The 26,025-nt window shown below is 40.1% G+C and overlaps 5 protein-coding genes and 1 long non-coding RNA gene across 10 annotated transcripts in view; 3 read left to right on the top strand and 3 right to left on the bottom strand.

Moving 5' to 3' along the window:
- Window positions 1-11,284: 11,284 nt before the first annotated feature.
- On the top strand, window positions 11,285-14,019 carry gjb9b (gap junction protein beta 9b). The gene is made up of 3 exons (XM_089023093.1): window positions 11,285-12,199; window positions 13,042-13,478; window positions 13,552-14,019. The coding sequence occupies exons 2-3, from the start codon at window positions 13,089-13,091 to the stop codon at window positions 14,017-14,019; spliced, it is 858 nt and encodes a 285-aa protein (XP_088879219.1). The 5' UTR covers window positions 11,285-12,199; window positions 13,042-13,088.
- On the bottom strand, window positions 13,643-16,000 carry LOC148882836 (uncharacterized). Its single transcript, XR_016118594.1, has 5 exons — window positions 15,863-16,000; window positions 15,474-15,795; window positions 14,106-14,212; window positions 13,874-13,951; window positions 13,643-13,781 (listed from the first exon to the last, which is right to left on the bottom strand). It is a non-coding gene; the product is annotated as an uncharacterized LOC148882836 (long non-coding RNA).
- Window positions 14,091-17,293, top strand: pef1 (penta-EF-hand domain containing 1). 2 transcript variants are annotated; one of them, XM_089023091.1, is made up of 5 exons: window positions 14,091-14,231; window positions 15,548-15,740; window positions 15,900-16,055; window positions 16,139-16,282; window positions 16,362-17,293. In XM_089023091.1, the coding sequence occupies exons 1-5, from the start codon at window positions 14,091-14,093 to the stop codon at window positions 16,589-16,591; spliced, it is 864 nt and encodes a 287-aa protein (XP_088879217.1). In that variant the 3' UTR covers window positions 16,592-17,293. The 2 variants fall into 2 exon arrangements, with proteins under 2 accessions (XP_088879217.1, XP_088879218.1); XM_089023092.1 differs by lacking the exon at window positions 14,091-14,231 and adding an exon at window positions 15,094-15,153.
- Window positions 17,294-17,441: 148 nt separating this feature from the next.
- smim12 (small integral membrane protein 12) lies at window positions 17,442-18,673 on the top strand. Its single transcript, XM_089023096.1, has 2 exons — window positions 17,442-17,528; window positions 18,005-18,673. Exon 2 carries the CDS (start codon window positions 18,039-18,041, stop codon window positions 18,309-18,311), a length of 273 nt encoding a protein of 90 aa, XP_088879222.1. The 5' UTR covers window positions 17,442-17,528; window positions 18,005-18,038; the 3' UTR covers window positions 18,312-18,673.
- A 1,802-nt stretch (window positions 18,674-20,475) lies between these two features.
- Window positions 20,476-26,025, bottom strand: part of LOC148882831 (tissue alpha-L-fucosidase-like) — a 74,749-nt gene continuing 69,199 nt past the window's right edge. For 2 of the 3 annotated variants that reach the window (XR_016118593.1, XM_089023084.1), the window contains one exon: window positions 20,476-20,980. The gene's annotated coding sequence lies outside the window, so the exon portion shown is untranslated. The remainder of the gene's footprint in view (window positions 20,981-26,025) is intronic. The other variant, XM_089023085.1, reaches the window with a different exon arrangement.
- The window catches only part of gja4 (gap junction protein alpha 4), a 69,683-nt gene continuing 66,559 nt past the window's right edge, over window positions 22,902-26,025 (bottom strand). The window contains exon 2 of one of the 2 annotated variants that reach the window (XM_089023088.1): window positions 22,902-24,348. In XM_089023088.1, the coding sequence (XP_088879214.1) occupies window positions 23,410-24,339 (930 nt within the window). In that variant the 5' untranslated portion in view covers window positions 24,340-24,348 and the 3' untranslated portion in view covers window positions 22,902-23,409. The remainder of the gene's footprint in view (window positions 24,349-26,025) is intronic. The other variant, XM_089023087.1, reaches the window with a different exon arrangement.

The raw sequence follows: 26,025 nt of genomic DNA, 5'->3' as shown, positions 1-26,025 counted from the left end.
TCTTCTGCTGTATTTTTACCCGTATTTGCTCCGTGATCCCATGTCGTCATTACCCAAAAAAAGGCGTGTCAAAAAAAGAAGGAAAAAAAAGAAAAGAAAAGATGGGGAAAAGACAGTTCAGGAAGTCTGACTTTGTCAAAAGGCAGCTGCACAATGTGGCAATCAAACCTCCTCTCTTTTCTTTATTTTTATTTTACTTTTAAACTAAAGTGTTGCACCAACTATCAATTGGTGTATTTGATAGAGCAATAAAAGACCTCACCTTGGGAAAAAAACATTGACTAAATATGTGGTTTATCATAAAAACAAATTATTTTCAAATATGTTTTTAACTGAACAGACCAATACAGCAAACGTAATAAAATCCAACCTTGCAAAGACTGCATGAACCTTCCTGCCTTATACAAGCATTTGAAAGCTGACGCTTGGCAATATTCAATATCATCAAAAACCTGCATACTGCATTCATGCTAACGAGTGGAAATTATTATTATAAAAATGGGAGAAAATATTTGGATGGTATAGCTGGTGTGAAAAAAAAAAGTGTGGGTAGCGTTACAGAGGGAATAATGGCCGCAACAAGTGGACAATCAGGCCAAGGAGAGATCATTTCACACCCGCTGCTCAGTTAAGTGTCTGGACTGCTGCTGCAAGCAAAACCAGCTGTGCAAAAACAGATCTTTGCATTTCAAGCTTAACAGAATTAAGAAAACCGTCCATGCAATCGAGCTACGGCGTGCAGTTTGGGTGTCCGTCGTTAAAGTGAAAACTGAACATGTGAATAGTACCCGTGAAGGGATTCGGGAATCGCAGGAGAAACTACCACGTGCAGCATCCGTCATTATGTTTCAAATTTGACTCGAGAGTGGCTGCCTTTACAGCAGCACCAGTATTTTGTTTTTCTACTTCTTTCTTTCCTTTCATCACTATGCTGCTGTATTTTTTTTTTTTCCACTGAGAGACTAATAAAGGCTAATCCAATCCTATCCTACTTTGCTCCATGATTTTTGGGCCTCGGCAGAAGAACAAGCGCACCGATGGAAGGAATACAACTACTAAAAATAAATAAATAAAGGGTGGGAAGGGTCAACATGGAAAAAATTCACCACTGGAATGCATTTGCTTCATTTAAAATGGCGTGTCTTTTCCTCTCGGCCTTTCACCCTTCCACTCGTAGTCAACTATGATTGTCTCGCCATAAATTCCCATCCCTTTCTGGCACTTTTGTCAGAACACATTAAAATGCTCAGGATTATAATCCACAAACTGTGTTACACCCGCCAACATCTCCATTCACCCTAAATACCCTTCCTTCCAGTATGAAGGAAACAGTCAACAGAGCAAGCCCACCACTTGCCTGAAAACATTCCAAGAGCATCTCCAGAGGGAGCGCTGGGGAGACGCTGATGAGTTACGTAATCAAAGCAGTCAAGGGGATGCTCATTATTGCATTTTGTTTGTTTGTTTGGTTCTTTTTTTATTTGGGGGTGGCTGTTTCCTTCTCGGTGGAACATCTCATCCGAGAGGTTCTTCCTCGTGGCTCGCTGAGGTGGCATTTCTATCCATTTGAATTGTGTGGGTGGGTGGGGGTGTTGGAAGATGGGGGCTGGGGGCTGGGGGGGGGACTTGGGAACTGTCACAGCTGCGAAAAGTAAGACTCTATGGAAGGAAGGGGGTTACGGTGCCATTGTCGCTCGGGCACATTTCCTGTCGCCCCATCCACTGTGATGTCGTTTCATGTTGGGGAAAAAATAAATATTTAAATAAAATGCATTGCATCCAGTTTCCCGTGGATCAATTCGGACACGGGCGTTTTTCACTCATGTGTGTTTAAAAACCTGTCAGCGTTCACACACCCCGGCGGATGTGCGTGAATGCGTGATCGTGCTGACCTAGAAAAGCATAGAGAGTGAGATCGGGGAGTCTCCACGCAGTGGCGGTAAGTGGGAGGCAGAATGAGAGGGTGTGGATGGGGGGGGGGGTGAGCTTCACTGAGCCAACCCGCAGTCTCACGCCGTCAACGGCTTTGTCTCATCCCGACTGGAGTGGCGTCGTGGAAACGTCGGTGTTCCGCAAGAAGGATCGGCCATCCGTCAACCAGAAAGCACCACCACGTCTTCAGGGAATTTCATTTTAGATTATTTGGAAAAGGCTGGCGTCACACTTTGTGTTCTTCATCAAGGACTACAGCGCCATTGGAATTGAAAAAAAATAATAATAATAATAATAAAAATAAAGGTCGGTTCCAGGTGTTTCCAAAAACGGTTTTGGGGTCGATGTGGGGAGCTGAGGTATCAATAATTTCCAGATGTGGCGGGTTTGTCATGATGAACGGTTCGTCACAAGGTATCAAAATGATCAATATAGGACAAACAAACAAACAAATGAATAAACTTCTCAATAAACTTATAAATAAATAAACAAACAAATAAATAAATCCAAGTTAAGAAGTGCCTCTTTATGGAACAAACACAAAAAATAAAAAATAAAACAATAAATCAATCAATAAATAACTGAATGAATGAATAAACGAATAAATAAATGGATGTATAAATACATAAATATGAACATATATATATATATATATACATACATATATATATATATATATATATATATATACATACACATATATATATACATACATATATATATATATATATATATATATATATATACATACATATATATATATATATATATATATATATACATACACATATATATATATATATATATATATATATATATACATATATACATACATATATATATATATATATATATATATATATATATATATATATATATATATATATATATAATATATATATATATATATATATAAATAAATCCAAGTTAAGAAGTGCCTCTTTATGGAACAAACACAAAAAATAAAACAATAAATCAATCAATAAATAAATGAATAACGGAATGAATGAAATCACGAATAAATAAATAAATGGACAGATAAATTTAAAAAATGGATGTATAAATAAATAAAGACATGAACTAATAAATAAATAAATAAATAAATAAATAAATAAATAAATCAAGCAATAATCCAAAATGTAGAAGTGACTTTCAAACCTACAATTCTGAAAAATTGATAGAATCGCTTTCTCAGTAAGGATGACATTCCGCCAAGACAGAACTCATAAATAAATCCTAAAGTGAAGACATTTCATTTTCAAACGGCGCTTTCATTGGTAGCATTGGGTAGCCGTCGCGCCGACGAGGATGAGGAAGCACATCTGTGACGTATCTTGGCAACAGAGACAGACGGAGGGAAGGGTTGTCATTGACGGGGCCCTTCCCAGATACACAATAGATTAGTCACCCACAACATTAAGCCGCAGCCAAGAAGTAAGCTTACCAAAAGCTTGCAGTGAAGAAAGACAACTTTTTTTCAATAAATGGAACATATAGGCTGACTTGAAAATAATAATAATCCAGCAAACATGAAACATTATGCATATGCACGACTGGTCACGCGGCCGCCCTCGTCTTATATGGGAGGAGAGCTCAGGTGGGTTTTACGTTTGGAGGATCCTCCAAGCGGACGTGGCAATCACAGCGAATGTCAACATCCAGCTCGAGGTCTTCCGGACTCATCCACTTGTCATAATGTCAAGTGCATTTGATGGTTGGATCTTCTAGAGTGAGAGTACATCTCCAATAGGTGGTTTCTGGAAATAGCACCTTAAAAAAATATCGAGAGAGATTGATTTTTAAAGGACATTTCAGAGTATGTCATGTCCTGTTTTCAGCTCAGAGGATTCATTCAAAAGTTTTTGCCCAATTTTGGTTTGAGGGGATGAAAAAGGCACAATCCAACTGTGCGGAGCTAACCGAATTTAGATCAAAATAATTAAATATATGAATAAATGTAGCAATAAATAAATAAATACATACATACATAAATAAATACATGTATCAATACATGCAGCAATAAAGAAATACATAATACACGAATAAATAAAAAATATAAAGAAATGCAGCAATTAATGCATCAATACATACAGCAATAAATGCAGAAAAAAAATACATAAAAATGTGGAAATAAATAAATAAATACACAAGTAAATCGAATAGCATCTGACAAAAACATGCAAAAACTCCAAATTACACAAATTTGTATTTTTTTTCGGTAAGTTATCCACAAAATAGAATTTCCAATAAAGCAAGCAACAGGTTCCACTGCAACAAGAAAAAAGAGGCAACTCGCTTATGAACAAAAATGCGCGGGATTCTCCTCTGTTGCTTAGCAACACTACTGATCGACGCGTACATTGTTGCAGTCCTGTATTTTTTTCTTCATATGAACTTGTGATGGACATGTTTGTACCGGATTACATGTCCATGTTTTCACATTGACACCTTTCACAGTGTTGTGCAACGTCAATGGAGGCCATTTTATCGGACACGGTGATTGACGAGCTACGTGATGCTACCAAGCTGTACTCGCATGCAAAACCTTCAGTGCCAAGCTCCTCCAATCACGTGGCTGAGCTGCGTTGTACTTAATTATCTGGAGGATCTGTAACCTTTGCATACTTGAATTGGGGATGTGACATAAATGCTCGCTAAATATGTTCAGCACATTAATTACTTACAGCGAGCTCCACATTTGAGTTCACGTTGTGCTCACATGGCAGGAGAATCGCAGAAGATCATGCGTGATCCAGTCTGAGGGGGTTAGCTTTACTGATTAGCATCTGCGCTTAAAGGACAACCGACGTCTAAGGACAAGTTGTGTCCATAATTTGTAAAATAGCTTCAAATGACTTCTACTGAGCGTATTTTAATATGATTCCACCGCATATAGCTATATTTTACGTTTTAAGACTCGCTCTGAATATTCAGGAAGTCTTGTTTTTGAGTTGGTGACGAGTCCGTATGTGACGTCACTAAAGGAAGACCCCCTGACCGAAAAAAAGACATTGTAGCAGTCCTTCCATCAAGTCAATGTATTTTGCTTTATTGTTTGGTCTGAAAACCTTGTGTTGCATCCAAAAGCCACCAGAAGAGGGTGTCCAAGCTCCATAAGGAATTTATCAGCCTGCGGAAACGGGGGTGGCCACAGGAGGTCGCCATTTTGTGCCTCTTTTCTGGTTATCGTTTCTCCCCAATGTTGCCTCAAAATGGCATGGAATAAATTCTTTAATCGATTGCAAACATGTATGCTTTCCTCTTCAGAACTATTTGAATCATATTCATAACTGGAGGTGTAACAAGAAAGCATATTCTCCGAATCTGGAGCCATTGTTTTGATTCTCAAGCAATGCAAGACGTCTTGCCGTGATGTCACAATCTGGGGGCGGGACTTTCTGAAAATGCCCAATTCGCAGATCAATTTTGTGCAGATTTTGGACACTTTAAGTCATTTTTATTGGTGTTTTGCATTTGAATAAAAATATCATACTGCATGTTTTGGGTATTTTAGATGCTATAAAACGTTTTTCTGATGTCAGTTAAGAAACAAAAAAGTGACGTCGGTTGTCCTTTAACACTGAATAGGTCCAGGGTTCGATTCCCGAGTCCAGTATGCATGTTATTCTCGCACCTGCGTGGGTTTTCTCCGGGTACTCTGGTTTCATCCCATGTGCAAAAACATGACTTGTATGGAACAGCAAAATAACGCGAGATGGTTTGTGCTCTGAACAAAAAGCAAAGAGGGCAAACGGCTCGGGTTATCAAAAGGACGGCCAATCTCAACCTCGGCCGGGTGATAAATGATCACACTGAAAAGGCGAAATGGTTAAATGACAAAAATAATGAAGATGGGTGACCGTAAGGGCGCTTTGGATGGAGGCGGTGGACAGAACATGAAAGTCAATCGCAAAAAAAAGTCTCCGTTGTAATGAAAGTGACAATGGGGAGAGGGGGTTGTGGGGGGAGGGAAATATGTAATGTCCGCCGTCTGGGCAGCAATGAGCCTGTACAGGCGAGTGGAAATCGGCCGAGGGGTCGGTATCCTTGGCAAAGCCTTATCTCATCTTCGCCCTGGAATAAAACCTATTTTCAAGCCCCGTGACAATAAAGCACAAGGTTAAAGGCTCCCCCATCGCTGACACACTTTTCAGAAAAAGGGGCTTAGGTTCAAGATAAAAATGCATCACATCGTCTGAGCAGTGCAGAGACATTGGGGGACGCACGCCTTCCCTATGGAATTTGCTTTAGAAAGCAAGACAATGCATGATTGACCCTCTCTCACGGAATGTTCAATGTCGCATGATTGGTATTCGTAAGCGCAAAAATATCGATGAATTTACTGTAAATGGAAGCTTGTTTGGAATATACCATACGATGCATGTCTGGACCTCATAATGTAGAGGGGGGTAATTTTCGTCAACATGTCCTTGTTTCTGTCCTGAAAAGTTTTCATTGCTCCATTTTTTTCCTAAAGTAATCAGAAGCTGTTTTTTTAAAGACAAACGACTAACAAAGGACAAATAAATAAAACAAATATATACATTTATTATAAATACATAAATACATGCGCACACATAAATAAATAAATAAATAAATTATGACATAATATTATTCAGTCACTTAAGTCATACATTTATACATTACATTAAATACTGTATAATATATATATATATATATATATATATATATATATATATATATATATATATATATATATATATATATATATATATATATATATATATATATATATATATATATATATATATATACAGTAAAGTCTCGTTATATCGATATTCAAGGGAGTCCGAAAAAATATCGATATAACCGGGACTATCGATATATCCGACCCTGTTTGCATGTAATTTTCTCCGTGCGTGCATAGAAATAGTATCGATATAACCGGGACTATCGATATATCCGATATCGATATAACGAGACTTTACTGTATGTGTAAAATAAAATATGTTTTACTAGAAGTTGACAACTTAATAAAAAACGCTACATGCTGTACTATCATCCTGAACTCGATTTTTTTTGTTCTTATTTTTTTCTGCAAGACCTCACTTCAACCCTTTCTTGTTGTTTGTTTTTGCATTACTACGTTATGTCACTTTATATACGTCACTTCCTCACTTTACATATATCATTACCTCACTTTACATACGTCACTACCTCACTTTCCAGACGACACTACCTCACCTTACATTCAGAAATTGCATGTATTGTCTGTTGTCAATTGCATGTCTTTTTAGCCACGTTAGAAGTGCCTTGCACGCTGGTCCGAGAGGACGTTAATTTCATCTGTGCTGTATGTCATGCATATTAGCATATTTGACAATAAAGTTGACTTTGACTTGCATTGCGACTTCAAGTCGCAGTTTTACGAACATCAAACATGGTGAATCATAAACATTTCAATTAACATTGTGACAACTACGGAATTAGGAACTTGCAAGATTTTTCACAGTTGCAGAAAAAAATATGTTAGGTGTTATTTCGCGAAAGTATCAGCTCAAGATGTATTCAGTAACCGCGACCGCTCCAATGCAGAATATCAATATCAACCGTGCTCTTCGATAAAGTGCTGTATTACCGATGGTAAGCAGAGAGCACTCTTAAGTCATTGAGCACATCGGTAAAATTCGATAATGTTCTTTTTTCATGACACTCGAGTGCGCATATGGTTGACTCATTCTAAGGCAAACATAATCACAGCAGTGTTATACAAAAAGACTAAAATGGTAAAAACTGGTTGCAGGCGAGGGAGTTTTATTCTTTCATTTATTCTTGCGGGGGGTATCTCACCCAAAAAAAAAAAACGCTCAATTTACTTAATGTGTTCTGAATCATCCATCCATCCAGTTTCTGTACCGCTTAATCCTCACTAGGGTCGCGGGGGGTGCTGGAGCCTATCCCAGCTGTCTTCGGGCATGAGGTGGGGGACACCCTGAACTGGTTGCCAGCCAATCGCAGGGTACACAGAGACAAACAACAGCCACTCTTCCACTCACACCTAAGGACAATTTTGGAGTGTTCAATCTGCATGTTTTTGGAATGTGGGAGGAAACCGGAGGACCCGGAGAAAAGCCCCGCGGGCCCGGGGAGAACATGCAAACTCCATGCAGGGAGTACAGGGGGACCTCTGCACTGTGAAACCGGCGGGCTAACCACTCGACTACCGGGCCGCTCTATTATGTTCTGAATCATTTTTAGCTAAAAAGCGCACAGAACCAGAGATGCAAAGTGGGAATGTTCTGAGCACAAATTGTGTTTTGCTGCAGGTTCATTTCATCACAAAGCAAGAGTCTCTTCAACTTGGCATAGCATCCTGCAATATGTTCCAAATTGCAAACAAGAAAATCCATTTACAAAAATGTCTAACCTTGTAAAGCAACAAGCCAGAATTGCACGATGGTGTACTTATTATGGTGCTTCAATTCCTTTCCCGTTGAACCAATTGAAAGAAGTGCACCTGGTGTCCAGTAAAGAACACTCCATACGCGACACTTACTTTCTTGCTTTTATAAAGTTCAATTTTGTCAATAAAATAATAAAAAGGGATGCATGAGTGTGATCAAAAGAACAAAGTGTTTGGGGTACACTCACCGGCTTCTGTGGGCAATTCTGAAGCAAGTTCAACGCCAAATTGTTTGAAACATGTGACCTTTGTCAAAGATCCACTATTAACAACAGATACCCTTGCATTCATCCAATCCACATTACAGTGATATCTCCCTCTGACATTTTTGTTCCTAACCAGTTTTGCACTCAATAATGAACGTCAAAAGTGAACTTATTTATAATAAAAATGAACATTTTCAAACGTTTCTTTTGATATATTGAACTCAGGAAACATGATTTAAATAAAAGTAAATAATAAAATGCTGGAGGCCGATGACCGACGGCCCTATAATTTAGTACAAAGGATCGCTAAACAAAAATCTGAATATAACACTTATTCATCAGCAATAATAAACATTAATATGCATCAATTTTACATTCCGCTCGTCGTTGTTTTAAGGTCGTATTCTTAGCTGGAAGGAGTTGTAGCACACCCTGAGCCATTGTTGTCTACTATTTTACTAAAATTACTCCCATTACAGATTGATACAAAGATTCCGCCATGCATGCATAAATTGTCTCAGACTACTAATTAACACCATAAATCGTTTGACAAACCGATTAGAACACGGTGACATCGAGACAGAAGCCAAGAGAAGGCGGCGGTTGACCTTCTCCAGGGGGGGCACGCAGCCATCATCCAAAAAGGCAATGAAGACGTGACTTTGTCAACAACATCGCAGAAAGCGGTTGGCTCCGTGTCACCGGCTCTAATGAGGGTGACAACAGCAGTGCCGGAGACCAGGATTGGGGTGAGCGGTGTAATCGGAAGATTGGGTATTGGTGAGGAAAACGGCGGAGAGGAAAGAAATGAGTTGTTCTGTGCCGGCACGGTCATGGTATTGTGTGGAGGTTTGACAAATGGGAGACTTTAAGTGCGACTTTTGCGTTAACTCAAACAACAAAGCAGGCAGACACGTTAGCCAGAGCGCTTGGAATCCATGCACGAATTGTGGCGCCACTCGCCCGGTGGTGCCTCCCAGTCTTCGGAAACCAGTGTGGACATGACGCCTCATATGTACATGTTAGGATAGGAAACCCAAAACACTGTTTTGATCAAGTTAAAAGTGTTGTTTTAATGTTATTATTTTTTTGGAGCAACATACAATAGGCAGAAAATGTATTTGTTCATATTTCAGATAGTCCCTCTTGTTTTAAAGAGCATCCTTTCTTATGCATGTATTTGTGTTAATGTTTCTATGTATCTATTTACTAGTGTTTTTATTTATGTATTTAGTTATTTGTTTTTCTATTTTTCTATTTATCGTTTTACTTGTGTGTGTGATTATTTATTTATTTTTATTAGTGTATTCATTTGTTTATAAATGTATCTATTTATTTATTTGCGTATTTATTTTTATTTGTGTCGTTCTTTCTTCCTTTATTTGTTTGTTTGTTTATTTGTTATTCAATTCATCTATTGTGTGTTTCTTTATTTGTGTCTATTTATTTATTTTTGCCATTTGTTTTCCTCCGAGTTGTGTTTACGCGTCGTGGCCAAGTATGGATCATTAGCGGCCTCTATCGGCCATTAGTAAAAGTTGCTTTTTCTCAAGGTGGAATTACACTTTCTCATTTAATTGCAAAAACACGATCAAACAAGATGCAGCAGTCAGGCAGAGTAACAATGTGGCAAATATCGCTTTGTGACTTAACCAACAAAGTAGTCAATGCAACTTAAGCTAAAGCGAACATGACTTTCATGACTTTATTGACCTGCATGCACGTTCCAAAAATATCTTGGTTTTTTTTTTCACTTCTTTGTATTAGTGGGAATGATGCCCTGTGAGTGTCTGTAATTCAAGCGACACCAAAAGGAATGAATACAAACAATGTCGTGCAAAATCAATATCAAAGTTTTTGTTGACTCACGGGAGGAAACTAACGCAAGCAAATCAAATATGAACAAAATGATGATATTGTTCTTGGAGTTGATTTAATTTTCATTTGAAAGATTCACCCATTCGTACCTCTGAATTGTTTGCCCAAACTTTGATGCAGTTCAAGTATAACGTGTAATTTTATTGTAGGTGATAAAGTGGGATGCCTTGGAGTAAAGATTTGATATCTTCCCCAGGCTAAACTTACCCACCTCTCAGTTTATGATAATAGACTTTGAAGTATACTATCAGCAGTGGCATTTACGGTCAAATGCATTTTTATTTCTTCACGTTTATTTTGCAGAGATACATCGAAAATGGATGCATGTAATTTCATATAAAAGTTTTACGACTGGAATAAATATTGAATACATTTATGAAACGCAGTACAAGACGCACGTTCCGGCATTGTTTATTTAAATAAATAAATAAATATGGATTATTTAAGTCGGGGTTACTGCATTAAACCACTCAAAAAATAATAAATAACTATTTAAAGGACAACCGACGTCTCCGGACAAGTTGTGTCCATAATTTGTAAAATGGCTTCAAATGATTTCTACTGAGCGTATGTTACAAAGATTCCACCGCATATAGCTATATTTTACGTTTTAATACTCACGCTGAATATTCCGGAAGTCTTGTTTTTGAGTTGGTGACGAGTCCGTATGTGACGTCACTGAAAGAACGCACCTGACCAAAAAAAGGACACATTGTAGCAGTCCTTCCATCACGTCAATGTCGTCTGAAAACGTCATGTTGCACCAAAAAAGAGCCAGAAGAGGGTGACCAAGCTCCATATAATCAGCCCGTTTCCACAGGCTGATAAATTCCTCACAGGGAGCTTGGTCGCCATTTTCTGCCTCTTTTCTGGGACGCTACATTGCAGTCCAGATGCCTCAAAATGACACGGAGGGGCTTCTTTAATCGATTACAAACATGTATGCTTTCCTCTTCAGAACTATTTGAATCATATTCATAACTGGATGTGTAACAAGAAAGCAGATTCTCCGAATCTGAAGCCATTGTTTTGATTCTGCAGCAATGCAAGACGTCTTGGCGTGACGTCACGAACTGGTGGCCGGACTTTCTGAAAATGCTCAATTTTTTTGCAGATTTTGGACACATTAAGTCATTTTTATTTGTGTTTTGCATTTGACTAAAAATATCATACTGCGTGTTTTGGGTATTTTAGATGCTATAAAACATTTTTTCAGATGTCAGTTCAGAAACAAAAAAGTGACGTTGGTTGTCCTCTAAATAACTAATAACTAATAATAAATAAACACATAAATAAGTATTTTTAAGTTGGGGTCACTGCATTAAATCACTCAAAAACCAAACATAAATAAATAAATAAATAGATAAATAAATAGTTTTTTTAAAGTTGGGGGCCACTAACAAATAAACAACCAGACAAATAAATAAATACACAAATAACACGTGCCATTATTTTTGTGACTGAACGCTGAATTAAATATAAAATAACATCACAGTATGATGAATAGATGGGAGGAGCAAATATTGAGAACTTTCTCCTGACTATTGCTGATCCATATTTTGACCCCCCTTGGGTCCATTAATGGTGAAGTCCAACGACAACTTGAGTCCCTGAACTGGATCTACTTTACAAATATGTAAAACTTCTCTCACACGGAAGTTGAAGCTCCTCCTACGACATCCTTGGAAAGCTGTCGTCAAGCCTCTCATAGCAACCAGCAAGCCGTCATCTCATTTGACGAGCTTCTCCGCAAAGTAAGGTAAGATCCATATTGACACTGCACAATAAATTCTTTGTCTCGAAAGGTCCTCGTTGAGAAAGATGATGTAAATTTCTCCAAGCGTGTCTGTTTGTTGGGAACAAATACTTTGATGGCATATTTACGATCGTAACAAAAACAACAAAAAAAAGGTGACTTTTTTTGTCCTCGAGTTCTTGAACGTGATGCATGTAAATCCTAATTTGGATGTTGCAAAAAACTGCACGGTTGAAGGTATAGTGTCTCAATTCAATAAAATACGCCGACGGTTGTTCTCATTCAGATGTGATGAATGAAACTCTGCCCCGTATAATATATATATGTATATATATATATATATTTATAAAACAGAAAAACAAGCCATTATTGTAATATATTAGAATGAAGAATATTATAATGTTAAAAAACAAAAAAAATGTTTATGGGGCATATCTTGTCCTAGTCCAAGTCCAAGTGGAGATTAAAAAAAAAACAACAAACTGGCAACAAACACGAGACCACACCTTGTCGCGGTGACGAGAAAGCAAGTTGCTCGACCAGCCCGACGAGTCACAGAAAACCAATGTGTGCTTTGCATATGATCATTTCACGTCACAGGATCGTAAAAAAACCACATGAGAACAATCCCCCATCAGCTGTTTGCGGAATAAAATCACTTTTTTAGTCTTACACTTTGTAAAAAGTAAAAAAAAAAAAGCGTATGCTAGCATTTCTCGTTTGTTTCGTTATCGATCTGTGATTATTTTTTTTTCCGTTTATTTTGCTGTGCCTCGCTTTTGCTTTCATTTTCAAACCAAAACCAGCAGTGCTCATCCTACACCACCCCCTCCCCTCCATTTAAGATTTCCCTTGAGAAAATTTCCATCAGTCGATCAGGCAAGTGACAACCATGAACTGGTCGGCATTGGAGGTCCTCCTGAGCGGGGTCAACAAATACTCCACGGCATTCGGTCAGGTCTGGCTCTCGGTGGTGTTTGTGTTCCGGGTGCTGGTGTTCGTGGTGGCGGCTCAGCGGGTGTGGGGCGACGAGAGCAAAGACTTTGTATGCAACACCGCCCAGCCCGGGTGCACCAACGTTTGCTATGACTCAGTCTTCCCCATCTCACACATCCGCCTGTGGGCCCTCCAGCTCATCTTTGTCACTTGTCCCTCCTTAATGGTGTCCTGTCACGTCAAATATCGTGAGAAGAAAGACCTGGCGTACACCAACTTGCACAAGGGAGCTCATCTGTACGCCAACCCCGGGAAGAAACGCGGCGGTCTCTGGTGGACCTACTTGGTAAGGATGGGCGGCGGCAATATGTAGTTTTTCAAGCCGATGGCGCAAAAACTGTCTCTCTATCTCCAATTAGGTGAGCCTGATTTTCAAGGCGTGCTTTGACGCCGGCTTTCTGTACATCCTCCACAATATTTACAACGGATTTGACTTGCCTCGAGTGTCCAAATGTTCTCTGGAGCCCTGCCCCAACACGGTGGACTGCTTCATTTCCCGGCCCACCGAGAAAAAAATCTTCACCCTCTTCATGGTGGTCTCCTCGGTGATCTGCATCGTCATGTGCATCTGCGAGATGATCTACTTCATCTGCAAGCGCGTGCAGAAACATAAAAGGAAGATGAATCAGATACGCAGGAAATCATTCGCCGAAAATCACGAAATGAGACCGCTGGCGATACCCATGTCAGAAATTAGATCCAAAAGTTCCATCCGACTCGATCCCACCACCTCCATCCAGAATCTCAACAACACGCAAGCTGAGGAGAAAGACAAAGAACCCCGAAATGAGTCAGCGCGTGAAAACGGAAAAGTTGCAAATATTTAAGGAGCTCAAAATCTCTGAGAGACTCGTCCTGGCAGCTTCTTCAAAGCATAAAGACATTGATCAATGCACAGATGACTTGTAAATACCTGGAATGCACTCTAAGTCTGTCTCATTCCGCAACTGGGGGCTCAAGGAGACTTCAGCATGGTCACAGGAGATGCCCGTACCTCTTCTTGTTTCATTTTCGCAACATCTGGAAAATTTCCCTCAAGGTAAGGTTCGTGTGAACACTGCATTTTGTGTTTGTGAGTTGTGTTCAAAACTTGGGAGCCAAGAATGTTTCATATGGCCACTGTTAAGAGAACAACACAATGACCAGTGGCCTTACTTTTTTTTTACTCTATTGTTTTTTTACAATGTGTAAGCAAAAACATATTTATGGACATAAATATGTAATATATAATAATATTAACATAATAATATAAACATCGCTGACGAAGCCTCTTGGATAGGAGGCTAAACGTCCGAAACCTTCAAATTTGTACAGATGACGGCTGAAGAAACCTTCTCATCGATGGACCACTCCTGTACGACTGAGAGCTTACACAGACATAAAAAAATTAAAATAAAGCTAATGTGACTACAATAAATGTCATGTCAGTCACATTATTGTTTTCATTTTTTTCTACTTTATTTAATGAAAGTGAATATGTGTGTGTGGGGGGGGGTAATTTGCTGCAGATTGTCCGATGTTAATTGCAAAAGTGAAATAAACGACAATCCGATGACAAATAACGCTGGAGGGATAGACGGTATAAAGAGCGTCACTGGGGCCTTTGTGCTTCAGTATCGGTGCGTCGGTCACATGAGAAATGAGTCATTTCAAAAAAAAACATTTTGTTGTATTTTTTAACACAGAAAAGCAATGGAAAATAATGTAAATAATGGTTTTCGAAAGCGCAATAGTGTATTGTTTGTTTTGTTTTTGAAAGTGCACTTAAAGAAAAAGAAACGTCATCACACGTCCGCTTCGATTGTCCAATCAAAATCGAGAAAATGTTGCGCTTGATTGTCCAATCAAATGCGAAAAGGACGGGTGTGTTTTGTAAAATGCACCAATAAGCGCCTCTAAAGGCGATTAGGACCCACCTTTTTTTGGGATAGGAAATAAAAATGAGTTACCACTACGGTGAGGTACTACATTTTTTAATCTTTTTTTTATTGTCTGTGCGCGAAACTAACGTAATCTTACGTTTTTACTTGTACATTTTAACATTTTTTGCTCCCATGTTAATTCTTTTGAAGGAAGTGTCAAATGTAACGTTAGCTTGTAGCTACACGTCAGACAAACTATGGTCGAAGATTTGCGCTCAGAAGAATAAGTAGAATAAGAAAAAAATAGAAAACAAAAACATTGATCATTTCATCTGTAATGTTGGAAATTATATATTGTATGTCCAGTAAGGTTTGGATATCTGACATGTGACTCCTGCATTCGATTAGTAGTGCATTACCTCCATTAATCCGTCGCGTCTCTCTTTGTTGCATTTTATTCGTCCCATGAATTCTGCCTTGTACTTTCTTGTAGGGACATCCAGGGGCAAGACACCCAGCACCAAATTCCTTCTATGGTGGAGCTGGAGCTCCGTATGGATCTGCACCCTCAGCTCCATATGGGGGTGCAACAGTTCCACCAGGAGGCTACTATGGGCCAGGACAAGGGGGTGTGGGTTATGGAGGCCAACCTCATGGAGCACCATATCGCAATCCTTCTCCTTCAGGTGCTGCGGCCATCATTTTACAGGCCCCATTTGTTCATCAGTCCTCCTTTGTTCTCTGAAATGATGGAAGTGAAATGAGTACCATTCCATTTGAAATGCCGCACCTCCATTTTCCTACTCACTTGTTCTTCAGTTTCATGGACCTTATTCTGTCTTTAGGAGGCGTCCCCCCAGGTGTCAATCCAGAGGCATACCAGTGGTTTCAGAGCGTCGACACGGACCACAGCGGCTTCATCAACCTGAAAGAGCTCAAGCAGGCGCTCGTCAACTCCAACTGGTCCACTTTTAATGATGAGACTTGCCTGATGATGATCAGTGAGTCGTCCGTCCTTCAACATCACAATCAACATTAAACTACAATCACATGGGTTTCAAACATCCCCGAATGTCCTTTTTAGACATGTTTGACAAGACAAAGTCGGGCCGTATCGACCTTTTCGGCTTCTCGGCGCTGTGGGACTTCATGCAGAGGTGGAGGGCACTCTTTCAGCAGTATGACAAGGACCGCTCTGGATCTATCAACGGCACAGAGCTACACCAAGGTAACCCTCTCATGAAATGGTGTATCAACTCAAAAACTATCTCATCTCACCCTGGCATTCTGTCATCTACCCCCCTTAGCCCTCGCACAGATGGGCTACAACCTGAGTCCCCAGTTCTCTGAGTCACTGGTGCGGCGCTTCAGCGTGCATCCAGCGCGTCCCGGCATTCAGTTGGATCGCTTCATCCAGGTCTGCACCCAACTGCAGAGCATGACGCAGGTTTTCAGGGAAAGAGACACCACCATGGTGGGCAACATCCGCCTTAGCTATGAGGACTTCCTCTCGGGCGCCATTACCAGGCTCATGTAAATGTAACCCCCCCATGCCTCTTCGACGGCAGTTCGGCATTTGACATATCAGCCAGTACCTCTTGTGACTCGTTGCTCTCGCGACGTGGCTATCACTTTAAGTAATAACATTCAAAGAACTAACAATGTGTTTGATTGCTATGATGCTTGCGGTATCACCACAGGTGCCTTTCTGTTTACTATTTCTGGCCGCATTTTTTTGCTTTAGCATCCGATCTTAAGCCTCAAAGATGTCTATTGACCATCGCAGTCTCGTATTCCTGATAGCCATGAACTATCCTCCCCTCATTCCTAATAAACTCTGTAGTATTTAGCATGTGCAAATGTTTTACATGTAGATAGTAAAGTTGGATCAAAGTTGTTGTTATCAATTCCCACCTGTGAATAATTTGTGATCATGGGCTTTAGTGTGTTCCCTGATACCACAAAATGCATTTTTGCACCTTGATACCACCATTCTAAAAATGTTGATCAAAACAAGAGGGTTTCCAACAAATTTACCCTATACCTGTTTTAATGAAACTTGTATTCCATTGACGTTTATGTTCTACAGACTGCCAAAATGATGGTGATGGTGTGAAATACTGATGTTTCTTTTATGGTACAGTATAATGAAAAACAATCAGCATATTAACATGTGGAGATGGCACTTTTAAAGTACTTTAATAAAACTTTTCAAATAAATAAACATATACAAACTCAATATTTAGCTTCTTTTTGTCTTGTATTACGTTTAATACCACGATTAAAGCTATGAGATACAATCGCAATGTTTTGTTTTCCCTTTTCAATGTGTTCTCACTTTGGCCGCTGGAGGGTGGTAGAGAAGAGCTAAAACGGCGTAACAACCGCTAAGGTCGAAACGAACAAGACAATTCAACCAATCAAATCACAATCAGGAAGTTGACTGACTGCGTCAACAAAGCGAAGCGTTTAAGGTTAGTCTAATGACAGAAGCAACGGGGTATATTCGACAAGCGCAATAATAATCAATAAACAATAGACGTTCCCTGGCGCGGCTGAACTATTTAATAAGTGGTTTAAATTCTATCGCAATATTTTAGTTTTCACCTGCTCATTCTGTAAACGTGAATCGTGCCCAGTTGTTTAATGGCAAGGTTATTTATCGACGGTGTAATTATAGAATACACAAAGATATAGCTGATCAAAAAAAATGTAAAAGTAAATTAACATAAATTATACATTTTATTCATTTATTAAATCATAAATTTTATCGTGGTACCACCAGGGGGAGCCACCTTTGAAGGAATTCAGTAAGGTATAATGTTATTACTGTACTGTGTTACAAAACTCATTCAAGTAGGGGAAATAATTAACCAAGCTATCACTGCAGTAATGGTATTTGAAATTGGGTTGAAACATACACATATTCAAATGTACTTTTATCCCCCAGACCCCCACCCCCAATCCGTGCATCCAAAGCAGCCATGTGGCCTGTAGTTTGGACAGCCATGCGGACCTACGCCCCATACGTCACCTTCCCAGTGGCCTTCGTGGTGGGAGCGGTGGGTTACCACCTGGAGTGGTTCATCAGGGGGACACCCAAACCCCGCGAGGAGAAGAGCATTCTTGAACTGAGAGAGGAGAGGAAATTGCTGGAACAAGCCGGGATGGACGGCACCCAAGTGCTGAGCCTCAAAGAGAAACTGGAGTTCACGCCGAAAGCCGCTCTGAACAGGAATCGTCCTGAAAAGAGCTAGCGCCTTTCAAATACAGACAAGGGACGGATGAAGTACATTATAAGTCCACACAGTGTCATACTTGTGCTCTGATCTTTTGTCATTGTCTCTAATTGTGTCACCAAAGAGTAATTTATTGAGTAATGTAATTTGGTGGGAGCTTTTTGATGGCATTCAGGGAATCAACCAACAATGTCGGAGGTCTGTTATTAGCTGCATAGCCTTGTTATTGTATGAAACAGCAACATTTTCATAATGGAACATTATCTACTTTGCACAATGAGCCTTTCCTGTCTACGAATTGTGGTCGAATAAAGTGAATTGTTCAACTCTGACCTCTGGGGAGTTAATCACTCCTGACGCGGGAGGCTATTGTTGATGAACATGACTTCCAAGTTCACAAAAAGGAGGGAAAGCAGCCAACATATGATACGGATGAAATTTAACATTGTTGCAACTTTCAGGGGAGAATAAAAATGAATCAATAAAATCAAGCTCAAGGATGGAGGTGACTTTGCATCGAGAGGAAGAGGGAGTGTATAGGTTTCCGTCTTTGTGGGAAACAATTCGAGGACAGGTAACAATGGAGTGACTCCTCCAAACGCGGTGGGAATTAAACAATGAGGCTCCTGGGAAAGTAGCATGGGGGGGGGGGGCGTTGAGGCGGGTGATTGTTCCTGCTGCATGAAGATGGATAATGGCTGATGTTTTTTTTGTGTTGCTTTTTTAAGGGGTGCAGTCACATATACATGGTTGCATCGGTATCCTCTAGTCTTGACTTTTGATGGGCAGTGTCGAACAATGCCCACTACACCCCCCCTCTGCCCCTTCCCCATTGTCAGGGTGAATGTTCCTCAGTGGACCGGTCTCAGGGGGGAAACAATAGTGGAAGAGGAAACAGATACAGACCAACTTCCTATACAGAATCTAAATTTGGTGTTTGGACATACTTTTGTTGAGGAGCAAAAATGTCCAAATTGAGGACCGGCTGCTCAGACTGGTCATTGTTACGGATACAGGTAGGATAAAAATCCAGAAAAACAATTGAAATTAGCACATTTTAACTGCCAGACGTGCAAAAATGCGTCCACTCCAGTGCCAGGGTTTTTGTCATTTTCACTCAAATTCCAGGACCCACAGAATATTGAGTTTTAGGACCTATATAAACATTCAATGCAGCGCAAGAATCCTTAGACTCTCTTCTTTCATCAGAAAGAATAGTTCATTACTAAATTATGTGGGTCTGGAGTTATATGAGCTTGAAATGAGGGCGGGTGTACAAAATCAAATGCAAAACAGTACATATATATTGGTTTCTATAGCGCTTTAAAGGACAACCGACGTCACTTTTTTGTTTCCTAACTGACATCAGAAAAATGTTTTATAGCACCTAAAATACCCAAAACACGCAGTATGATATTTTGAGTCAAAGGCGAAACACCAATAAAAATGACTTAAAGTGTCTAAAAAGTCCTTCAATTTGAAACCGGAAGTGGCCAATTTCAGAAGGTCCCGCCCCCATGTTCGCGGTGTCGCGACAAGACATCTTGCCTTGCTCGAGAATCAAAACAATGGATTCAGATTCGGAGAATATGCTTTCGTGTTACTCATCCAGTTATGAATATGATTCAAATAGTTCTGAAGAAGAAAGCATACATGTTTGCAATCGATTAAAGAATTTATTCCGTGTCATTTTGAGGCATCAGGGGTGGGAAATGTCGCACCCAAAAAAGGCAGAAAATGGCGACAAAGTCGTGTAAGGAATTAATCCGCACGTTTCCACAGGCTGATTAATTCCTTACATGGAGCTTTGTCGCCCTCATCTGCCTGTTTTTGGTCCTACACGACGTTTTCAGACCAAAGTACAGCAAAATGCATTGACGTGATGGAAGGACTGCTACAATGTGTCCTTTTTTCGGTCAGGGGCGGAAGTTCCTTCAGTGACGCAACGTACGGACTCGTCACCAACTCAAAAACAAGACTTCCGGAATATTCAGCGCGAGTCTTAAAACGTAAAATATAGCTATATGCGGTGGAATCTTTGTAAAATACGCTCAGTAGAAGTCATTTTACAAATTATGGACACAACTTGTCGGGAGACATTGGTTGTCCTTTAACAGCTGAAGCTGGAACAAAGTGCTAACATGGAAAAAAGGGAAATGATGCCCCCTTGTGGAAAAGAAAACATTGCCAGAGGCCACGGCCAGCTCTTTATCAGCAACCAAACAACAAAGCCCGAACAAATTCGGGAATGGTGCTCTACGTCATATTTTCAGAAAACCTCCGAATCAGAGAACCTTTAATCGTCCCACAATGGAAAAATGTGCATTGTATTTTCAATTCCTCAATAAATTCGTGAATGGCAGTGAATGAGTTAAAGAATCACAATCACTTCATTTATTTCGTTTGGTGTGCTGGGTGCTTATATAACATTGCCGTGCAAACAGCTAGTTGCGCTCTTGCGTTTATGTGCCTTCATTAAAATGATTAGCGGCGGCTGAGCTCAGCCGAGGATACTTCGGCAAAGGTCTCAAACACGCCAGATTCCGGTTTTCTTGAGGGGATTACATTACCTTGAATTGAAAGACATGCTCACGCTGATGAGTGTTGTGAATCGGGAGCTTGCTGAGTGACTTGTGGCGGCCTTGTGGCTGTGTCGGAACTTTCTTGGTGTTATCAGCAACCTGCGGCTTACGAACAGAGTGAGGAAATGCATCAGCATCGGCTTCAACAATCTCAGGAAAACACGCTCACAATGGCAGTCGATCCCAAAAGGTTTGATGTGGGATGGTTAAGGGTGACCTGTCACTCACATCTTCCCACACAGCGGCCGAGGTGATCAAGGTGGAGGAAAACTCAAGAAAAAAAATATAAAACCATACAATTGAAAGAAAAACACGCTTTTGTTTTCAAAATAAAATAAAAATGGTTTAAAACATACGAAATTAAAACCTGACAAAAGCTCAACTAAAATAACTAAGTAGCTAAATAAAAAAAATATATAAATTTAACAGTAAAACTAGTAAAAGTCCAACTAAAATAAATCAACAAATAAATAAAAATACATCTAAAGCGAACGAGAGCTCAACTAATGTAATTAAATAACTAACACAACAAATAAATACATCTAACACAATAACTGAGAAAACTCAACTAAACTAACTAACTAAATAAATAAATCTAACACTGCAACTAGTAAAAGTCCAACTAAAATAAATAAATAAATACACCACACAAGAAAATTAATAAAAGCTCAACTAAACTAAATGAATAAAAATGAATACATTTAACAATAAAGCTAATAAAAGCTCAAGTATAATAAATAAATAAATAAATAAAGCTAACACAAAAGGTAATCTAACAATAAATCTAATAAAATGTCACATAAAATAATAAATAAATATTAAAAAAAAATCAAACACTGAAGCTAACAAAAGCTTGATGAAATGAACTAAAAAAATAAAACATAAGAAAAAAAAACTACTACAATGAAAAATCCCCCACACTATCCAAACCCTGCCCATCAATCTTCATCTTACTCTCATGAAGCTACTTTCCCGACAAAGTCTTATAACCCGTGTCGGATGAAATCATCGCTCTTCAAAAAAAAAAAAAAAAGCACCAGTGGCACCCCCCCCCTTCCAGGAAACCAAACACCCAACTCAAACGACACTGCGGGTCGACCCCCTCGGCAATCCTTTGAATGCCCTCCTCCCAATCGCCAGCACCTCCCTGTTTGCCTTGGCAAAAACCCAGTGACGTGCAGTGAGGTTCATGGCTGGTGAGGCACTGACATCATCAGTCAGATTTACAAACAGAATGAACTCTACAGAGTAGCTTAATCACCATTTGATTGGCAACAGTTAACGTGTTTTGTTTAAAATGTCATGTCAGCATTCTTTATATAAACTGGAGCGTAGAAGAAAATAATTAAAAAAAGAATGTTATTATCGTGTTAGCTTTAATTGTAAATGAAGTCTATGCGCTGCTTCTTCTGAAGAAAGGCAACTGTACCTTCTGTGTAGAAGCCTTCCTTATCTTTCCTCAGTTTTAAGTATCTCTATTTCTTTCAATTTAGATATGCAATCCTCCATTCTGAAAATAAGGCCAAGCAACAACAAAAAATGACTGGATGGTTGCACTTAACTTGATAACTGTTTATTGTAGCTTGCGCTCACTAATTCTATGAATATGCAGCCGAGGAGGCGCAAGAAGAATCTCTGTAATCACCAGCGCCCCCTGTCATGAGGCAGGAGAACTGTGTGCCTCACCTATGCACACAGTTTTGATAAAAATAAAATAAAATAAACACTGTAGTACAGTGTTTATACTGTACAGTGACTGTACATTATATACACCAGCTAAAGTGTAGAAAGTTAGTTCACATACTAAAAGTGTTTGAACACTTTAATAGCGATATGCAGAGGGATAGCAATGCGGTCTCACTGCAGAGCAAGCCAGCACAGTTAGCATAGTCATTGCGCAATCCATGGTGAGGCTCAGCCGGCTGTTGCCTCACCGCTCGTCTCCACTTAGTATTTGAACGGTAAATGTGAAAATTCAGCGATTTTGAAAAAAAAAATCCAAAAATGGCGACGTTAACTGCGAAAACCGCCACCTGAACAATAACAGGGTTATGCAAACATATCAGGGAGATGATCCAGTCATTCATTTGTGTTGATCATAACTTTATTTCGTCCAATACAATAAATAAAAAAGTGAATATAAATACATATTCTGCTGATTTCATCACCTTCGGTACCACCGTTAGCCGATCTCGTTTGCTTGCCAGACCCAATTCTTCCAACGGGAGGCTAACACACTCCAATACGCCCAATACACAATCAGGATTGTCGCCAGTCTTTTCAACTGCTCCTCAAACTGTTCCATATCTCATGACCTTCAATTTTTTCGCTCGCCTCGGGAGCCTACGCCAAATGAGGTCCGTTTTCAAGTGGTTTTCAAGTGTGACTGGCCGCCTCCGGGCGTCACCGAGCTCACAGTGCGGCACTTGTTTGTTATTACAAGTTCTAAACTGGCCATTCTTTGACTCGGGCATCATGTGCAAACAAGCATATCTGCGGTAAAAAAATCAAAATGAAAATTCCCCAAGTCACAGTCAGACATAGTGTTTTTGTTTCGAAGCTCCTCTGTGGTTGTTTTTTGTTTTTGGCACGTAGTGGTTCCGTGGCGTGCGTGACGTCCTGCTAGCCTCCATGCAGTTGGTGTAGCTAGGAAGCAAGTCGCTAGCGGCCGCCGCCGGTTCCCACTGGATCGTCACGGCCACGTCGCTAAAGCTCTCTGCCGCGTTGTCGTAAGTCTCCGCCGTATCCTGCCGGGCCGCCGGCGTGAGCGTTCGGGACCTCGGCGGGCCCGTTTGGTAGCGTCTTTCCAGCCGGTGGGAAACGGCGAGTTGAAGCAGGTGGAGGAGCTCGATCAGGTTGAGCAGCAGAGAAATGGCGGCGATGGCTTGGGTGTAGATGGTGAAAATGGTTTTCTCGGTGGGGCGGGAGACGAAGCAGTCCACCGTGTGAGGGCAGGGGAAACCCACGCATTCGAATTTGGCGTGGATCAGGAAGCCGTCGTAGAGGAACCACAGGCCCAGGATGAAGCCCACTTCCAGGAGGACTTTGAGAACGATGCTCAACGCGTAGGCGCATAATAATTTACCCTTCAGTTTAGGACCTCCATGGGGGCTTTCTTCCGCCGTCTTGCCCCCCTCTTTCCCAACGTCTTCCTTCCCCGAGCGAATGGCCACGTAGCCAAAGTAGAAGATGGTCGGCGTGGAGACGAAAATGACTTGAAGGACGAAATAGCGAAAATGGGAGATGGGGAAAGCTTTGTCGTAACACACGGCGGTGCAGCCCGGTTGACGCGTGTTACACACAAAATCGGCTTGCTCGTCGTCCCAAGCTGATTCCACCGCCGTGCCCAGCACCAGCATGCGAAACAGGAAGAGAACGGTCAGCCAGACCCGTCCGATTCCCGTCGAATATTCTTGGCCCTCCTCCAACAAGTGCTCCAGAAAGGACCAGTCAGCTCTGGACATCCTTTGATCCTTTTGGGGACAAGAACCAGCAAAGAAAACCAGTAAAAAAAAAAAGAAGAAAAGAAATCCAAATGTTTGACACCATCAACTCATATGAGAACAGTAACGATATAAAGGAGCTAAAATAAGCTACAACAACCCCAAAACACCCCCCACCATACTGCTAGGCCCCTTCTTGTTTTTCTTATAATAATCAGTTCTTTGTGTTCGCATTGGAAAGGGCTCACTTTTAAACAGCACTTAACACCTAACCACTATTTGATTTCGGCACCAGGCGCTTTAATGAGCACACAAGCTAATGGGTCAGCGCTTTATTGTGTGGCGGCATATAAAAAAAAGACCGCTTGGTGGTTTTGGCTACCCCCCCCCCCCCATGGCGTCTTCCATGAGCTCAGTGTTGTTACAACGGGCATGAAAACAACTCCTTGCTCACTCAACAAAAACAAGTTAGGATTAGCTGATGTATTTAACTCAAATTCCCACATTTATTCGGGAATTAAAAATATGACGTAGAGTGTCATTCCTGAATTTGTTCGGGTTTTGTTTTTTCTTGTTTCGGTGCCGATCGAGCGCTGGCCATGGCCTCTGGCAATGTTTTTGTCTTTTCCACAAGGGTGCAGCATTTCCCTTTTTATCCATGTTAGCGCTTTGTTCCAGCTTCAGCTGTTGTTAAAGCGCTATATAAACCAATATATATGTATTGCACTGTATTTTGGACAGCTGCCCTCATTTCAAACTCATATAACTCCGGACCCATATCATTTAGGAATTAACTCTTTTTTTCTGATGCAAGAAGAGATTCTAAGGTTTCTAAAGGTCATTTAAATGTTCATGTAGTCCTCGAACTCAATATTCTGTGGGTCCTGGAATTTGAGTGACAACGACAAAAACCCTGGCAAATTCTTCGCCAGTGCCAGGACTGGAGAGACATTTTGGGGATAAAATGATTGCCGTAAAATGATTCACAAGAGAGCGGGGAGGGGTGGTGGTATTTTAGCGTTAATGACACAGTAGTTTGTCGGGAAGCTGCACGTACATACAAATGCAACTTAGATGCATCTGAGTAAACATCCTGTGAGGGGAGACTGGGGGGTCCCGCTGTGACACTAGTTGACGTATGTAGACTACTTGATGTTTTTTTTTTCTTCTGAAAAGGGACATATAAACAGGGGGGTACAATAAATCATAGTCTTCTGACATTTTCTTTTGTGCATAGAATACTTTTTTTTTTTTTTTTTTCAACCCCCCCCCCCCCCCCCCCACCACCACTTTCAATTTTGCTGCTGTAGATTGCAAATTTCCCCAATGTGGGACTATTAAATGCTTTCTGATTCTGGATAGGAAAGACAATCGAAACATCGAAACAATAAAAAAGAAAGACCAAGTAAGGGTGAACAGGCTTAAAATATGCAACGAGAGGAAATTGTCATGATTAGTAAATGGGAATATTTTACTAAATTTAAAATAATTGATTTTAAAATGTAATCCGGAAATACGATGGATTATCAACATTACTATCTATTTATTTCTCTATTTATGTATTCGTTTATTTTTCCATTTATTTACTAATGTATTTATTTATGAGTTAATGTCTTTATTATTTATTTATTTCTCAATTAATGGATGTATTTATTTAAATTGAGTTTAATTGTACTTTATTTTATCAAGTGGAACCATTTATTTGTA

This window comes from Hippocampus bargibanti, linkage group LG20 (genome assembly GCF_051943395.1).
Source record: "Hippocampus bargibanti isolate YZ-2025 linkage group LG20, ASM5194339v1, whole genome shotgun sequence".
NCBI lineage: Eukaryota > Metazoa > Chordata > Actinopteri > Syngnathiformes > Syngnathidae > Hippocampus > Hippocampus bargibanti.
The sequence above is the reverse complement of the archived record's forward strand: the minus strand, read 5'-3'. Positions and strand labels throughout refer to the sequence as shown.

Bases quoted from the DNA above. Each gene is read 5' to 3' on its own strand.
- gjb9b (XM_089023093.1), top strand. From the start codon at position 13,089: ATGAACTGGTCGGCATTGGAGGTCCTCCTGAGCGGGGTCAACAAATAC. The intron at 13,479-13,551 runs GTAAGGATGGGC...ATCTCCAATTAG, and splicing joins GTCTCTGGTGGACCTACTTG to GTGAGCCTGATTTTCAAGGC.
- smim12 (XM_089023096.1), top strand. From the start codon at position 18,039: ATGTGGCCTGTAGTTTGGACAGCCATGCGGACCTACGCCCCATACGTC.
- pef1 (XM_089023091.1), top strand. From the start codon at position 14,091: ATGACTTGTAAATACCTGGAATGCACTCTAAGTCTGTCTCATTCCGCA. The intron at 16,056-16,138 runs GTGAGTCGTCCG...TGTCCTTTTTAG, and splicing joins GACTTGCCTGATGATGATCA to ACATGTTTGACAAGACAAAG. The intron at 16,283-16,361 runs GTAACCCTCTCA...TACCCCCCTTAG, and splicing joins CGGCACAGAGCTACACCAAG to CCCTCGCACAGATGGGCTAC.